The 18,828-nt window shown below is 40.3% G+C and overlaps 1 protein-coding gene across 6 annotated transcripts in view; it reads left to right on the top strand.

Annotated features, from left to right (window-relative positions):
* LOC135199438 (UDP-N-acetylglucosamine--dolichyl-phosphate N-acetylglucosaminephosphotransferase-like) overlaps positions 1–18,828 on the top strand; it is a 60,555-nt gene that overhangs the window by 32,273 nt on the left and 9,454 nt on the right. For all 6 annotated transcript variants that reach the window (XM_064227473.1, XM_064227474.1, XM_064227476.1 and 3 more), the window contains exon 5: positions 16,503–16,734. In XM_064227473.1, coding sequence (XP_064083543.1) covers positions 16,503–16,734 — 232 coding nt within the window. The remainder of the gene's footprint in view (positions 1–16,502; positions 16,735–18,828) is intronic.

Genomic DNA, 18,828 nt, shown 5'->3' with positions numbered 1-18,828 from the left:
GCTGACCCTGTTTCCGTTCGAAGTGTTTATTGTTTGATGTTTATTGCTGCTGACACTTGCTTTGTTCAGTTTGTAACAGTTCTGCGCTCCGACCCAGATATTCAATGCTCGCGATCTCTTGGGTTAAGGAATTTTCTTGTTTAGATACGATTTTAACAATAGGCACGGATGTTTCTATATCTTTTAGTCTAATTAATGGTTCTTTTGGCAGTATGGTGCGGGATTGCGGGATATGCGTCAGCTATGATAATTGCTTTCCCAGTAGATATCTTATCTTGGCTCCAAAGCACCTGAATGAATCATTTGTGACCGAGTTCCTTTTGGACTGTGATTAAAGCCTTTGAAAAACTCGGTAAAGGACTCATGTTCAGTAAGGACTTTATCAGGATAGCCATAGATTATGAATTTAAGATGTACTAGTGAGTTAAAGATACCTAGCCCTTCCTTGCCTATTACTGCATATTTACTTTCAGGGAGGGTTTAGTTTACGTGAATAAAAAGCTATAGGGAAGAACTGTTTATCATATTACTGATATACCTCTTACCCACCCTTGGTCTGAGGCGTCTGTTGCAATAAAAAAAAATTCTTTATTTAAATCAGGGATTTTTAAGTTAGGTGAGCTGCATTTTCCGCTTTTAAGATATCGAACGCCTGTTGATGCTTTTCAGACCATAATAAATCTACGCTCTTCTTCGTAAGATCTGTTAAAGGAGCTGTCATGATTGAAGAGTTACATATTTACATACGATTGTAATACCCCCACTACAGCGCCAAAGTGCTGTATCCCCCGTTTACGTTAATAGGTAACCGGAAAGTTATGAATAGCCGACACCATACCATGGACTACTTTAAGACCTTGACTAGACACATAAAACCTAGATAAACTGTTCGGGTTTTTTAAAAAACTCACATTTAGATATTTTACTCTGAGATTATTTGTCTTTGTCTCTGTAGCACTAGCTCTAGTTTATGTGAATGTACTTCTAAGGTATTAGAAAAGATTACAAGATCATCCATATAGGCATGTAGGGTATCCCCTAAAAGTCTCCAAACACTATATTGTAATTGGGGTGCAACGTAAGCGGAGGCATACGTAAAAAATTGATAATGTCCCCTGAGTGTGTTGAAAACGGTGTATGAGGTACAATCACTTAGGTAATGGTATCTGGTAAAAGCTTTTAAAGTAAGTCCAAGCTGGTGAAAAATTTATTCTAACTAACAGAGATAAGATGTCGTCGCTACATGGCACTGGAAACTATCGGGAGTCGTTTCCTTGTTTAAGCGACAGAAATCTACGCAGATACGCCAAGTCCGATCTTTTATGGCATGACGTTTTGAGGGAAAATTATATGGGCTATTTGATTTCCTAATGGCTCCTATTACTAACATATTTCAACTTCGTCATTTATCTCTATTTTGAAATTGCAGTGAGAGTCTATACGAAGGTACGTATATAGCTTTATGTTTGTCCTTAGACCGTATTTTGTGTTAAATTACATCCGTTTTTCCCAGAGATCACTCGCTAGTGGAGAAACTTCCTGGTATTCAGGTAAAAGATAAAAAAAAAAATTTCTGCTGAAATCACCTCTGCTTGAATGACTTTACTGATATTACTTTAGATAGATTATTCAGAGAGATTCATCCAAGACGGGGTGGGTTGGGCGGGATTAAAAGTTAGCAACAATAAAAGAATGCGATATTATATGTATAGGTTTTTGTGGATTACTATATTAACTTGTTTGCAGCGAGTCAACCGTTGTCTAGGGCTTTGTTCGCGGAAATTGTTATATTTCAGAGTGTCGGGAAGGATTAAAATTTCATTTCCCAGCAAAGTCTTTTTACACGCACTAAGACATTCGAGGGTGCATGCTTCTCGAGATTTTGCGTGCAAAGTGCGACTGCGGTTGTGGGAGAATTCTGTTGGGTCATTTGAACAATGTACGATTTTATGAGACAAATGTATAGTTCCTTTATATAAGTTATTATTTGATTAACTGTCTCATTTTTGTTCAAACGGATTTTAATATGTTTGAAGGTTTATAGGATTTCCCTTTTTGATAAACACGCCTTATTTTGCAGGATGTAAGTTAATATTTTGTATACCCCTAGATGAATCTTACAATTACACTAGATACAGATCAATGTTTTTTATAACTATAGAGGTATCTGTAAACACTCGCTTATCCGGACTTCTCATTAGGGAAGTTCGAACAACAGACGGTGAGTCCGTAAATACAGGATATTACGTGTACTAAAGGAATAATAAACAAGATATTCTAATTTTTTACGGCGCGTACAGTCGGGCTTTATCCACCACTACTTATAATAACTTACGTATTAAAAAAAAAAAAAAAACGAAAACCTGCTCTGATTACTTTATACGGTCGTGTGTTTCATAGGAAAAATCCTTTTAATTCAAAAAGATATTGGCATGTATGAACCAACACATCGCTTTTCCCCACTCTGCTAGAGTCGCTTATTGTATGGAAATTTGCTATGCTTTGAACACTTCGGCAGTTTTTGACTGACCTTGACCGCTTGACTAGGTGACACAGTCACCGAGTTTGCTTGTTTGATTCTGAACGGGCTACTGTTTCTATTTCTTTTTGTAATAATTAAGATCCTTCAGAGTGTCGGGAAGGATTAAAATTTCATTTCCCAGCAAAGTCTTTTTTACACGCACTAAGACATTCGAGGGTGCATGCTTCTCGAGATTTGCTGCAAAGTGCGACTGCGGTTGTGGGAGAATTCTGTTGGGTCATTTGAACAATGTTACGATTTATGAGACAAATGTATAGTTTCCTTTATATAAGTTATTATTTGATGAACTGTCTCATTTTTGTCAAACGGATTTTAATATGTTTGAAGGTTTTATAGGATTTCCCTTTGATAAACACGCCTTATTTTGCAGGATGTAAGTTAATATTTTGTATACCCCTAGATGAATCTTACAATTACACTAGATCAGATCAATGTTTTTTATAACTATAGAGGTATCTGTAAACGCTCGCTTATCCGGACTTCTCATTAGGGAAGTTCGAACAACAGACGGTGAGTCCGTAAATATACAGGATATTACGTGTACTAAAGGAATAAACAAGATATTCTAATTTTTTTACGGCGCGTACAAGTCGGGCTTTATCCACCACTACTTATAATAACTTACGTATTAAAAAAAAAAAACGAAAAAAACTGCTGGCTCTGATACTTTTACGGGTCGTGTGTTTCATAGGAAAAACAAAAAAAAACAAAAAAAAAAAAAAAAAAATCCTTTTTTTTTTTTTTAATTCAAAAAGATATTGGCATGTATGAACCAAAAACATCGCTTTTCCCCACTCTGCTAGAGTCGCTTATTGTATGGAATTTGCTATGCTTTGAACACTTCGGCAGTTTTTGACTGACCATGACCGCTTGACTAGGGTGACACAGTCACCGAGTTTGCTTGTTTGATTCTGAACGGGCTACTGTTTCTATTTCTTTTTGTAATAATTAAGATCCTTCTCTTTATTACCATCGGCAACGTATTGTGTGTTTTTAGCATTATGTTGCTGGTTACGTATAAAGCAATGAATGACGAACTATTAGGAACTGAGCGATTACTAATAAGACAAGTTATCACTACTGCATTCAATATTAACTGTTTGTACTTCATTCTTGCTAAAATTTGAAATAGTGAGGGATCCTGGTCAGCGCATTTAGCCTGATGAAAGTTTTTTACAGACATGTTATTCCTTGCAATCCAGCCATATTTTTTAAAGTTAAGTTGAGTCATTGAGGTTCGATATTTATTTTAACTCAAAAAAAAACTCAAGGCTAAAAACTGCGAGCGGGACTTTGCAAAGGAGCATTTATTGTCATGACCCGAAATAGTGTTACCTCTAATTTATATAGATTTGTACGGGTGTTCCACTTGTTTTTTGTGTGTTTTCTAATCACTACGGTGCTTAACGACCCTATCCATGCATCTGTATAAATACAGACGTCCACTGCGTAAACGTATTTCACTGTTTTTAATATGATTTGTTAGTAAGGATTAATAATCACCCCCCCCCCCAAAATGATAAAATTAACATAGTATGATTATGATATTTCAGTAGAACTTCGGAAAACAGACACCAAAGATAAAAACTCGCAGTAGCAATATCTCAATGATGTAGATAATTTCTGTAAAAAAAAAAATAGATTGAGAATGTCTCGTACTTCACCATCAGGAATAACGAAATTCGACCTGCAAAGGAAAAAACACTCAAAGTTACTCCAAATGAATAAAAAAATTGTACTTAGCTGCTTTGTGGGAAGTCACGGTGTGTTCGATAACGCACACGGCCTTGGTCCTCCTTCTCTATTTAGCGACGACCTGGTTTGGCTTCAGTTTCCCCCGTGCGCTTGTTTCGATGATTCGAGCCCTTGAAAGATCCGATGCTGCAGACGCGTTCGTTCGGTTTGTTTCTTGGAGTGCCGGAAATGCTCACTAACGATGTTTTCTTGAATGATTCTAATGAGAGACGAAGCTTCCGTTGTCGTAGGAAAAGAGGACACGTCGGTTTTGTTTCTTGAAGTTATTCACTAACGATGATACTAAGTTGCTTGAAGAATCTCTTGCTTTCGTCGTCGTTAAAGAGTTCTTGTTGTTTTCTGAAGTCGCTCACTAACGATGATACTAGGTTGCTTGAAGAATCTGCTGCTTCCGTCGTCGTTGACTTCTTATGATACATGATTTATTATTCTGGTTTTTCTTCGTAGGACGTTGTAGAGTTCTTCTGGTACGCTGGCCACCAATATTAGGGCTTGTGCCTTGTACTGATAAGGCGCCCTATGAGGTAATGTTAGACTAGCGATAATCTTACGCTAAGTCGGTTGGTATTGCACTTCCCATCTTCAATGGAGTGTCTGAGGGTTTGTAGATCATTTACGAAGTCGGTATTATCTTGTTGGTTATTACGACGATGTGTTAAACTCATGGTGAGGAGGTTCTTGTAGAAAACACTAAGTATAAAAAATTATATATTCTTCTGAAGTTTTTACATGCTGAAGATCAGATATGATTGTACAAGTCTTCTAATAACGATAGCTTGATCGCTTCTGCCAATGATGATGGCTAATCCTATTCCTCTACATGATAAGCTTTAGGTAAAGAGGTACAGGTCTTTCTAATGACGATAGCTAACTCTGTTCTGCCTGTCTACCATCTCTGTTACAAGTTTATGAAGGAACAGACAGTAGTCGAACATATGAACATACATACAAATGACATAGTTTCATACGAACACACAATCAAATGAGACACGCTACAGATCACGTAGGCCGTTTGAATTATAGGTCGGGGTAGTTGTCTCAACGAGGGAGCTTGGACTAATGTTTATAAACAATTGAATGACTCAGGTGACGGCATGTTATCTTAGCCTACATACTTATTGTATAACGTCATCTTTAGCGTCTCTAGTCTGATCACATTCCTGCAAGCAATCTGGTTGACTCTTTGTTTTAGACTTTTATATATATGGGACTAAACATTCCATATTTTTATTATGTAAACACTAACACATGCCCCGTTAAATTGGATATTACTGGATTTGAGTTATTCGTCATGAAAGTAGGAAACGGTGCTATTTGTATGATTTGCCAAGCATCGGAAGAATCAAAAGGAATTGTGATCATAATTCTATAATTTTCAACGCTGACTGATATTAGGCTATAATAGAACTCTACTTTATGGGCGTCTAATAAAGGAATATAACCTAGCTTCTCCCGTCCGTTTCCAAAGTTAACGTCAGATCTTTAATAGGCATGAGGTGAGGAGATAACACACCCTTTGTTGCTAACGTAATTGCTTCTACGTAATCTTTTGACTTTTCAATAAAATGTGATATTTTCACAGGATATGATCTATTTTCGAACTATAGTAAGCTAACGTAGCCAGCAAATGTTGAACTTCCATGACCTGATCGATATTATTTGAATGTTCATTAACGATACTCATTATTTGATTGACGAAGATAACTGGCTGCGAAGTTCAGATAAAGCCAATTCTGTTTTGTGTTGCAAAAACTCAATTCTTTTATTTTGATTATTTATCTTAAGGCGATTTGAGATTCCTAAGCCTAGATTCGCAACTGATCCTAAGATGTTTAGTCCGGCCAGAATAAGCGGGTTGCGGCGTTCAAGAGTATTGTGCCGCACAGACACACATCAGCAGGTCACGAGCGAGTTCTTCTGCCTCGGTTTTCGGTTTTTTATTTTGTATGTCATAAGACAACATTTCCGCGACGCTTAGTGTTTGAGCTAGCGAAATCTCTGAGTTAGCATGAAAAATTACGTTCATGCATTTCCTTAAGGGAAATAGCAAAACCTCAATCAGGTCATTCTTTAAGTTAAGGACGTCATCTTCAGGCAAGAAAATCGCATGCATATCTACTTCTATAACAATATTGCTTGACACGATGAATACATCATCTATTCTCTCGATAAAATCGAGCCATGATTAAATTCTATTTCTTTCGTCCTAGCGCTCTTTCCATACAACAAAAGATGTCTGAATACACAATATCACTCCTAACAATAACAGATTCATTTTTGAAAACCTGCAATGAGTAAAACATATGTAATAACTCGCGTAAAAGAATAGGTTTACATACAATATGATTAATAGATATATATATTTATTATACAAGTTTCATAAATACAACCATTTTTTCCCTCACTCCATCTACCTTTCTTTAGATTCTGATATGTGCCAATGGGACTATTCTCACATCAGTGGGTTTGGATACATTTTGAACCCTAACTCTATTGGCCGTTAAATTTTCTAAAATGTTAAACGGGCCTTCAAACTTAGGTGTCAGTTTATAATTTAAACCTTTACGTACGTATACTTGTAGGTATACCTGATCGCCCACGGCATGTGTTCTAGTTGGCTTAGCTATTTTATCATGATTTTTTTTCATTATTTTTTGTGCTTCTTCTAGATTCTTACGAATTATATTATATCGACTTATGCTTGCATCCATAACATCCTTTAGAGGATTTGATAAATTAGTTGTAGGCTTTAAGATGTGGAAAGGCGTTCGGGCCGGGATACCGTACAGTGCCTCGTGCGTTTCATTTTAATAGACACATGATACGAGTGATTAAGTGTGCTTAGTACCGCAGGTATGGCAATGTCCCAGTTGGGGTCTGCCCCCCCTAAAGTGACCCTTAAAATGTTTAAAACCTTACGATTTGCCCTTTCCACTAGCCCATTAGACTCTGGGTGATAGATCATGGTATTGATTTTCTTTATACAAAGGAATTCGCACAAGGAGTTAGGAAATGATTATTGAACTCCCCGCCCGAGTCTGAGATAATGATGTGTGGAATTCCATGTTTACAAATGTAGCACTCGTAAAAGCTTAAAAACTTCCTAGCGCACTCGACCGCAGTTTTGTTTTAAGCGCTATAAGTTCTGTATATCGAGTCAAAGCGTCTATAATTACTAGGAGGTGCTTATTTCCTCTGTCCGACTCGTAAAATCCTGTTAATAAATCTAAATGTACTCTTTCAAAGGGTTGATTTGGCACGGGGTAAGCCCCTAGGCTGACAGGTGTCTTCGTGTGCCCTTTGTATTCTTGACAAGTGCGACAATTTGCTATGTGCTTTTTTATATCTGTAAGCATCGTATGCCAATAAAATAAGGATTTGGCTTTCTGTGACATCAAGGTATAACCCGGGTGTCCGTGCGTGGGATTTTGTTCCATGCAACATTTTAAAGACAGTGGGTGATGAGTGAGATAGGCACCACCACCTGGTTGTTATTCAACTGCGGTGTGTTGCGGGTTTTCCTCGTCACGGATCTACACAGGATATTGTCCTGTATGATATAATTCTGCTGCTTATACTTTAGGTATTCCTTTTCCTTCGGATTTCCGTTTAACGCAATGATGATTTTTCTATTTGCGGATCTTTTTCTTTGTTCTGTCGTAATAGTTCAGCACTCCAGCCAGATCTCCTGTTCAGATATAGTTTTAACAATGGGCGTGGAGGTTGAGATATCTATTAATTCAGCTAATGGCTCGGTACAAGATGAACGAGGGGTTGCGTGATAATGCGTCAGCAATGATATTTGCTTTCCCAGGTAAATACCCGATCCTCGCGCCAAAGTCCTGAATGATCATGTGCCACCGAGTTCGCTTGGGGCTGTGACTAAAGCCTTTAAAAGAAGTCGGTTAGGGGCTTATGATCAGTGAGAACCTTGACGGGATAACCGTATATTATGAATTTAAAGTGTCACCGAGGTGAATTAACAATAGCGAGCCTTCCTTGTTCTATTACTGCGTATTTACTTTCGAAGGTCTCAGATTACGTGAATAAAAAGCTATAGGGAAAAACTGTTTATCATATTGTTGAAGCAATACCCCCACCTACTCCTAGGTCTGAGGCGTCTGTTGCTTATGAAAAAGTTCCTTACCGAAGTCAGGAAATTTCAAGATAGGAGAACTACACAATTCATCTTTCAATTTATCGAACGCCAGTTGATGCATTTCAGACCATACGAAATCTACGCCCTTTTTTATAAGATCGGTTAGGGAGCGGCTATGATTGAGTAGTTGCGTATGAAGCGGCGATAGTAGCCGCTACATCCTAAAAATTGCTGTATTCCCTTGACGTTAGTAGGTATCGGAAAGTTACGGATAGCCGACACCTTATCAATGGACGACTTTAAAGACCTTCACTAGAAACCGTGAAACCTAGATAGACTAGTTCTGTTTAAAAAATTCACACTTACTTATCTTTACCCTTAAATTATGCTGCCTTAATCTTTGTAGCACTAACTCCAATTTACGTAAATGTTCTTCTAATGTGTTTGAAAAGATTACTAGTCGTCCATGTAGGCATGTAGGATATCTCCTAACAAGTCTCCAAACACGATGTTTATCATACGAGTAAAAGTTATAGGAGCACAACGTAAACCAAAAGGCATACGCAAAAATTCATAATGTCCCCTGGCTGTGCTGAAGGCAGTGTATGGGATACTCTCTTGTTCCAACGGAATCTGATGAAATCCTTTTAGTAAGTCTAGGCTTGTGAAATATTTATTCTGACCTAGTAAGGATAGGATATCATCGGTACATGGTACTGGGAATCTGTCAGGGATTGTTTCTTCATTTAAACGACGAAAATCTACGCATATCCGCCAAGTTCGATCTTTTTTCGGTACTACTATTAACGGAAAATTATAAGGCTGTTTGATTTCCTAATGACTCCTTCTTTTAACATTTTACCTACTTCCTCTGTTATCTCATTCTGAAATTTCTAGGAAGTCGGTACGAAGGTACATAAATTACTTTCCTGTTTGTCCTTGAGCCTTATTTGATGCTCGCTGAAAACATCCGTTTTTCCTAAGGTTCCATCCGTAGTGGAAAAAACATCATGATATTTAGTTAAAAGATTCAACGAATTGTTTCTGCTGAATTTTCTTCTTCTTGAATGTCCTTATTGATTTTGTTCTTTATAGATTGCAAAAGGGGTCCATCGCAACTGATTGAGCGTGATTTATCTCAGCTACGGTAGAATGCGATGTTTATAGACTTCGGCATCCAAGATATGTTGATTTTTGTGGATTACTAAAGTGGTATTCAAATGATTACAGACTTCGATGTTACATTGTTGTTGTGAGCCGACTGTATAAATGGCTTGTGTGACGGATAATCCGTGTGTTTTCAGAGTTTCGGAAAGGATTAATGTTTCAGATCCTGGCAAGGTTCTCTTTACACGCACTAATATATTTGAAGTTACGTTAGGCTCGAGAGTTTGCGTGCAAGCTGATATTATCGGGTGAGCGAGAGTTCTGTTGGGTTGCCTGTATTATTTCTTGGTTCATGAGACAGGTGATTGGTTCCGTAATGTAAGTGACAACTCTGTCTGTCTCTTTATTATCTAAAACTGATTTTAGGGTATTAGAAGACCTATAGAATTTCCCTTTGATATACACGCCGTGTTTTGCAGGTGCTAAGATAATATTTGAGTGCCCATAGACGGGTATCGATAATTACTGCGGGATACCTATTAATGTTTTGTACAACGACAAAGGTATCAGCAAACGTGCGCTTACCGACCTTGTACTGTACATGAGTTACGCCCACAACATTTAATTCATTATTCCCTATGCCTGAGAGCCTTATTCCTCCGGACTTTTCTATAGGGAAATTTGAAAAGAGTAAATGATGAGTCCTTAAAATCCATGATATTACGTGGACTACCAGAATCAAAGAACAAAGTGAATGACTTATGGTCCAAATTTACTGCATGTAAGGTTGGTCGCAACTCGTCTTGACTAATAATTGCATGAATTTGTTGCAAATCTACGGGAACCTGCACAGATTTTTTTGATTCGGCCGTGTGTTTCATGAGGAAAATCAATTGCCTCACAATGATCTGATAAATGATTAAATTGATTATTTGATACAAAAGATGTTGATATTGATGACCCAACATCGCCCTCTCCCCCCTTGGAGTGAACTACAGTAGACCCTTGACTCACGAACGCATTGACCCACGTACAACTCGATCCCCGACCAAAATTATAGGTAAAATTTCACCCTTGACCTACGAACTAACTGAGATACGAACAAAAAAAAATGCGGAAAATAAAAATTCTGTTTGGGTCATGAACTAATTTTGAGACATGAACATTTGAAAAATGCTGGAAATTTCTGGAAAATAACAATTCACTTTGTTTCACAAACTAATTTTTAGACACAAACATTTGAAAAATGCGCGAAATCGCCCAGCACACGTGAGAGCGTTTGAGTTGCCATGGGAACAGCCATCCTCCAGCCGCCCACGCACGGCGTCACCCACGCATCGCTCTTTGTCTCATCTCATTGTGTACACGGACGTTCGTCAATTCGCTTAGCATTTTTTTGCGCTAAAACTTGTGATTTTCTTCTATAATGGGCCCTAAGAAAGTGAAGAGTGGTGGTGAAAGTAAGAAAGTGAAGAGTGATGGTGAGAAGAGGGTGCAGAGGAAGATAACCATTGAAATAAAGAAAGAAATTATAGAAAAGTTTGAACGTGGTGTTCGCGTGACCGATATCGCAAGTGAGTACAAGATGGCCAAGTCGACAATTTCAGACAATTTTGAAAAAACAAGGATGCCATTAAAGAAGCAAATGTTGCGAAGGGAGTGACAGTACTAACCAAGATGAGATCGCAAACCCTCGAAGAGGCAGAAAAATAATTTTGAAGTGGGTACATGAGAAACAGATGGCAGGTGATAGTGTAAACGAGCCGATCATCTGCGAGAAAGCTCGGCAAGTGTATCAGAGTTTGCTGAAGGAAACTCCTTCTACTAGTGCCACGCCAGATGATTTTAAGGCTAGTAAAGGGTGGTTTGATAACTTCAAGAAAAGAACTGGAATTCACTCTGTAATTAGGCATGGTGAGGCTGCTAGCGCAGACAAGGCTGCTGCTGAGGCATTCGTGACTGAGTTTGCCGAGTTCGTGGAGGCCGAAGGATACGTCGCTCAACAGATTTTCAATTGTGATGAAACGGGCCTCTTCGGAAGAAGATGCCCAACAGGACATTTATCACCCAAGAAGAGAAGGCGCTCCCAGGCCACAAGCCAATGAAGGATAGGCTTACGCTTTTGTTATGCTCAAACGCAAGTGGCGACTTGAAACTAAAGCCGCTACTTGTCCTACCATTCAAAAAAAAATAACCCGACCCCGGTGCCTTTAAGCAGCACACGTAAATAAGGCCAGACTGCCTGTAATGTGGAGGGCCAATACAAAACGCATGGGTGACACGGAACTTGTTTATGGAGTGATTGATGAAGTGTTTGCGCCGAACCCGTGAGTCAGTACCTAACAGAGAACAAGCTACCCCTGCGGTGCCTTCTGATCATGGATAATGCCCCGGCCACCCACCTTCGTACTTGGCTGACTGCCAGTGAACATGACTTCATTCAGTTCAAGTTCCTTCCACCCAACACGACCTCTGTTCTCCAGCCCATGGACCAACAAGTCATTAGCAATTTTAAGAAATTATATACGAAGGCGCTCTTCCCCAGATGCTTCCGTGTAACTGAAGAGACAAAATTAACCTTAAAAGAATTTTGGAAGAAGCACTTTAATGTTTTTCACTGCATAACCCTCATTGATAACGCATGGACTGAAGTTACGTACCGCACATTAAATTCTGCGTGGCGGAAACTTTTGGTTTGGCCCCAGTGCGTAACTGTCCGTGACTTTGAGGGTTTCGATGCAGAGATTGTGCAAGAAATTGTGTCCATGGGCAACAGTATGGGTCTACAAGTCAACGACGAAGATGTTGAAGAATTGGTCGCTGAACATTCAGAAGTATTTGACTGCGGACGAACTTGTTCAACTCCACAAAGAGCAGCAGGAGCAACTTGCTCGGGAGCAATCAACTGACGAAGAGGAGGCTGGGGAGGAAGTTACAGATGGTCAGCAGTGATGTGATAAAAGCCGCATTGGAAAAGTGGGAATGATGTCCAGTGCTTCCTTGAATTGTATCATCCGGACAAAATTGGTACGAAACAGGATCGTGAATATGGCTCAATGAAAAATTTAATGAGCCATTTCAGAAAAGTTATGCAAGGAAGGAAAAGGCAACAGACATTGGATAAGTTTGTGATTAAACGTTCACCAAAAAAACCTAGAAGAGTTGAATCTCCGGAACGAGATCTCCCCGACCTGGATGGGGGAGGGTCTCCTTCCGCACAATAACCTCCTCCCCACCCACCACCCTCCTCTTCTCTTGTCCGTCAAGCCAGAAGTCTCGCCAGTCATAGTAAGTGTTCACTTTACAAACTTTTTATAGTGTTAGTTTACCATTTTAAAATTAAAATTATATTATTAGATATATTAAGGTTTTTTACACTGACTTTTACATTATCTGTGTAAATAAGGCAAAATATACATAATATATATTGGTTCGTAGGGGTCGAGAACCAATTAATATTATTCCCATTAACCTTATGGGGAAATTAGCTCCGAGTCACGAAACAATTTGGAACACGACCAAGGTCTAGGAACGGATTGTGGTTCGTGAGTCAGGGTCTACTGTACGTGGTATTTGTTTTGTTTATCACACCTTGAAATTCGCTTGCCCTTGCAAGTTCTGGCTAGACGGGCCCAGGAACAGAGGTACCTGAAGCACGATTTGTTGTTTCTGCTGTTGTGCAGAATTTCCGTTTGGTTGTTTCTTCTTATAGTATCTGAGGACCCTTCTTTTTATTTGCAACTGGCAACTGGTTGCGTGTTTGTAGCATTCTGCTGTTGATTCCTCGAGTAGCAACGGTTATATGAATGAGTTGAACTATTGTGTATTGAACAAAAACGCGTCCGACAGTCTGAAATCATGTGACCTCTGGTCGTTTACAGTTATAACAAACCATCCCTGCAACTTGATTATTATTATGTACCACAATTTACTTGTTGTGGCTTGTTCTCATTTTTCGCAAAAACTTGAATGAGCGAAGGATCTAGGTCGGTACATTTAGACATGTTTTTTTGATTTGTTTATACACATCTAATTCCGTACTGTCGGCTGCAATTTTTTTTATCAAAACACCGTACTAACGCTCAGGCAACATTGCAGTGATAGACGTAAGGTAGATCAAACGGATAAAATCTTTCACTTTGATTTTATCACCCGCAACCCATCCGGAGTTACTTAAACTATCCCGATATTCATTTAGCCGGTCGGCAATTAGCGCCGCCCGCTCGACAAACATTAAGCTGAGTCATGGGGAGGCTGGTTAAGGATATTTCTCAATGCCAATACTACATCTAAAGCCTCTTCACCCCCATACACGGCACGTAATCTGATTTTAAACTCGTCCCATGTAAGCGCCTCTTGGAAAGAAACCCCCCTTAGATACGCACTTGCGTCACCTTTTGCAAAGTCAGTGAAGCTCTTGCCCTCCTGTAATTGTACTGCTGGGTCTGTGATGCTTTTTGCATTTAAATGAGCGTGCTACAGATGAGATCCATGCCTCAACATTTTGAGGCAGGAACCCATTGACCCGACCTTGAAAAGGGACAATCGCTGACCTCGCGCTAACGAGAGTCACCACATTGGGGTTGCCAGTCGGAGTAGTTGCCATTTCGACTTTCACTTTTTTCTTATCACTTCTATCAATCCTATCAAAATATCTATAAGAGTACACTCGACCACTACGTAAACGCATATGCAATGTACTGTAGAAGTGTGTTATAATAATAGGAAAATCCCCCAAAAGATACAAAAAATACAGATAATATGATAAAATATTATACGGAGAATTCCTGCAAGAAACGATTAACAACAGCGAGAAGAGAAAAAAAATTAGTCTGCGGGTGAGAACTCGTAGTTGAAGATTGATCCTGTAATGAAGGAAGATTAATATGGCGAACAACTCACCCCCAGAATACTGGATGATCGACTCACGATGAACAACACTTCACTGAGGAAAAGACCTGAATAGATAAAAATGGTACTTAGCTCCAGAAATATATTGCGAAGGATTGTTGACATGGGATGACGTCTCAGTTCCTGTCTAAGTCTCGCGTCGGAAGTCGTGATGACGTCACGGTCTTCTCTCGGTGCACGATGCGTGGAGAAGTCCAAGATTGATGACGTCACAGCCTCCGTCCTTGCACTACTGCCTCCAGCTGTGCTCTCTGCGTCCTTGCTCGTGATCGGGTGATGTTTCCTGTGTTTGTTTTCTTCTTTCCATTGATGTTCGATGCTGCTCTCGTCCGGTGTAGATTCTCGAAGATAAGTGACAACAGTTGCTCAAACGTCGGTGTTAATGCTTTTATTCTTCTCGATGAAGGACATATCTGCGTCTTCATAAACTGTTGCGTTGATTGAAGATACCCGTTTCCTCTGTTTAGTTTGATGTTGAAGGTGGAAGTTAGTTCTTGTAGACCTTCGGTCGGCTGATGATTGGGTCTTGTTACTTATATTCTCCGCTTATACGCTGCCACCACATGTAAGTCTTATCTCTTGACGATAACTTTTTTGTGTTCTCCTTACGACTGTCATTCGTAAGTATTTCTGGTTCCTCCCATCTCCTTGGATATCTTAGTAGAGTGGTTCTTCTTAACTAAATTGGAGATGATTCAAACAGATAAGTTGAACAAAGATAACAACTTTATTCTGTAACTCCATACTAGGAGATGCAGCTCGGTCGGAAGACCGATATGTTTGATGGTTGGCGTGGAACTGCCATTCTAAAGCATCGCGTCGATAGCGGAACATTAGCTATCTCAGCAATTCATATAAAAAACATACGTAGTCCGCCGGCTCGGGAAGTTACAAGTTTCCGGCGTAGGTTAACAGGTCAACCGACTTCCCATGGAAGTTGTTGTGCAAAGTTATCATAAACATAAAATGTTGACAAAGCTCTGAGCTAGGTCAGGCTACTGCAGACAGCGCATAGCGTAATCTAGGTCTGCTTTGGTCACGTAGAACCCTCCTTATGCCATGACCTCAGGTCATGGGTTTATATTTACAGATCTTGTAAATTTAATAAATGTATCTATTACACATATAGTCCCACCTCATGCCACCCCTCACTCTGTGTTTTCCTGGGCCTAAAGCAAAGTGACTCTTCTCGTAGTCAAGCTGACTGCCAACTGCGGGACAAGCAGTTAACTACCGAACCCCCTTGTTCGAAGCTTACGGCCGGTTCAGCTGCCGCTAAGTATCTTCCTATTGTGAAAGGACCTCAGGTTTGTATAGTCAGGAAAAATACAATTTTCGATAAATTGTTATTTTAGTGTTAGTTCTGGTGGGTAAAGGTGTTTATTTGGGTGTAGGTGACAGTTGTTTTCATGTTGGTTATTTCTGGTCTTAGCTTAGGACAAGGGCAATATTTTGTTGTATCTTCGTTGAGTCAGCGGTGAACACCATGACTACGAGGATATTCCACTCCATGTAGAGACACCCATTGGTCATACCCCAAGCCTTCTACTACGTAAGATGAGCACCAACCAGAGGCAGTATTCTCCTGCAGTAGCTCTCTTACAAGGTAAGGTACAACAGGCACTATCAGTGCTTTTGGGTATTTTGTTTTCAAGAATCATATGTTATTTTTGAATTAAAACTTACATCCACAACCCCCCATCCTAGCAATGGATAATCAGCTGTATAATTGTTCGGTAAGGCACTGCTATAAAAATGGAATTTTCATTATAAAATAAAATTTTATTGCATATTTACCGAACAATTATTAATCAAAGCCCTCCCTCCTCCCCACAGGTGGATGTCTGGGCAGAACGAATTGATGTTACCTGGCCAGTTGTACCTGTAGTTCCCTCGAGTGGAGGGAGATGACGTCACCTACATCAGCATTGGCGGCGCCACTGTGGAAGCTTTGAATCTATAGTCTGCCATTCGTAGGAACCTACAGCTGTATAATTGTTCGGTAAGTATGCAATAAAATTTTATTTTATAATGAAAATTCCATATTGATTCATGTTTGATTGTGTTTTTTTTTCTCTCTCTTTTCAGGACCTCTATATTACATTTACATGTCAATGCTGGCTGTTTTTTGCACAAATGCAATAAATATATATGCCGGCATCAATGGACTTGAGAGTGGCCAAGCAATTGTGATCTCAGCATCTGTTGCAACATTTAATTTGGTGGAGCTCGGCTGCTACCAGTCAAAGTTCCATTACTTTTCGCTCTGTCTCATTATTCCTTTTCTGGCAACTTCTCTTGGGCTTTATTTCTATAACAGGTAAGCAGTGCTCTTTTGCAGTATAAAACCTTAGTGGTGCTTGTCATCTTCACTTGAGTAGCCTGGGGATGATGTCCTTTTGAGTTTCAGTACATGTTTTTGTGTGTGTGTGTGTGTGTGTGTTTCCTTTTGTTCTATTCCCTGTAGGGTGGTAGTGCCGTCAGTGCACCTCATGCTGTGCTCTGTAGGCATTACTTAAGGTTCTTTGCAGCATTCCTTCGGCCCCTAGCTGCGACCCCTTTCATTCTTTGTTCCGTACCTCTGTTCTTACGCTCTTTCTTTGATCTTGCTTCCCACCCTCTACTGACATTTGTTTCATAGTGCAACTGCGAGGTTTTCCTCCGGTTACACCTTTAAAATCTTTCAACAATCAACATTCCTTTCAGCGCTGAATGACCTCATAGGTCTGAGCGATTGGCCGTAACCCAAAATTCTATATTCCATTCCATTCCTTTTGTTCTAAGTGTCTGAAATAGCAAACGTCCATTATTGTAGAATTTCTGTCTTTCCTTGTCTTTGGCAAGAGTTTCAGAGGATGTACATGAGAGTGTAGTGATTTTAAATGATACACGAGATGTAACACCCATCAAGAAGGGTATGTGAAAGAAGTAATATCACTGCTAAGTATTTCATCATGTCCTGTCATACTTATGTTCACTGCAGAGTAATATTGCCTGTTCTTCATCAGTTATATTCTGCTGAATAGTACACATTCCAGGCCATCTCATCCGGATAATTGTAGTTATTAATCATACTGAATAACCATACCCAAGTTTGCCCAGTAGAGTCATTGTTATCTAGAGAAATATGTATAGTAATGTATGCCGCATTATGACTAGTTTTTACTTGTGGTGAGATAATAATTCTCAGTGGCATTAAGAATAAGGGACATTCAAGAATCACTACAAGCTACTACTTATAACCAATGTTGAAATGTTTGGTATTTTCTTTATTTTGTAGGTTTTAAAGATAAAGTGACATTCAAGAGCCACATACTTTATAAATGACTGCACTTTGAACTAGTCTTAAAACATGGTAGTATTTTGTATTTGTTCTGACGCAGTATACTTACCCCGAACTACTTTATTAGGAGATTCCTGGATGTCAATCCGGTACCAACCAGAAAAAACTGGTTATTCCCTCCCGACCCCCAAGCAAGGTATGTCCCAGGGTCGAAGATCACGACCTCTGACCTGCAGTCCTTTCCTGGTTGCTGCAGTATTCACACACTTCAGTTTGTTGTCTGTTACCGGCCCGTTTCCCTTTGTGTTTCCGTGTGTGGGTGTTGACCCCGTGTGTGTTGGTGTCGGTGTTAGTTGGAGGCTTCTTTTCTATGGCGTTGCCCTGGTCCTGAGGGCAGGGCTTGTGAGGCTCTCTCCTTCTCCAGTGAAGTTTGACCCCCACACTTGTTCAACAGGTATTGGGGCTGTCCTTTTATGTCATGGGATCTGGCATCAACAAGGAGGAAAAGAAACCCTCGATCCCCCTCGAAGAAGTCTTCCTCGGAAGTTCCGAGGAGTAGAAGCACGAGCCGGGGGCCGGGAGGCCCTTTACCATTCCCGGTTCCTCTTCAGAACTCCCCAGTGGAGTGTCGGAGTCTTTTCCCCATCCCCTCCCAGCAAGGGGACCTAGGTGAGTCCATTGCCGGGCCCCCGTGAGGAGTCCTTTTCTTTGCCCCCACAGAATGTGCTGTCGGACGATACCGCCTTTCTTCATGAGTGATGGATGTGGGGTGGTATGCGGGGCGCCCCATCATTGGACGCGCTGGTAACGGCAATGAGCGCCGACAAGTTCTTGCCTCTCGATACAGAGTGTTCCGCTCTTGAGAGGAGCGCTCTGCTCGTTCAGCCAAGGCTTCCGTCAGAGTTTTTCTATGAGTCATCGGAGCCCCTTGGTCACATCCCTGGGGGTGATTGACACCCCTTGGAGGCGGAGGGAGCTGACGGGTCTCTCAATGGACCAAACTCGGTCCTGGACCGGCGGCCCTCGCACTCTGTTCAGACTTCCCCATGGAAGTGCTTTGGCAGAGGGAGGGGGTTGCACTGCAGCGCAGACTGCTCCCCCCCATCCAATGATGCCCTCGCAGTCGACCCC

The sequence above is a fragment of the Macrobrachium nipponense genome, chromosome 25, assembly GCF_015104395.2.
Source record: "Macrobrachium nipponense isolate FS-2020 chromosome 25, ASM1510439v2, whole genome shotgun sequence".
NCBI lineage: Eukaryota > Metazoa > Arthropoda > Malacostraca > Decapoda > Palaemonidae > Macrobrachium > Macrobrachium nipponense.
The sequence above is the reverse complement of the archived record's forward strand: the minus strand, read 5'-3'. Positions and strand labels throughout refer to the sequence as shown.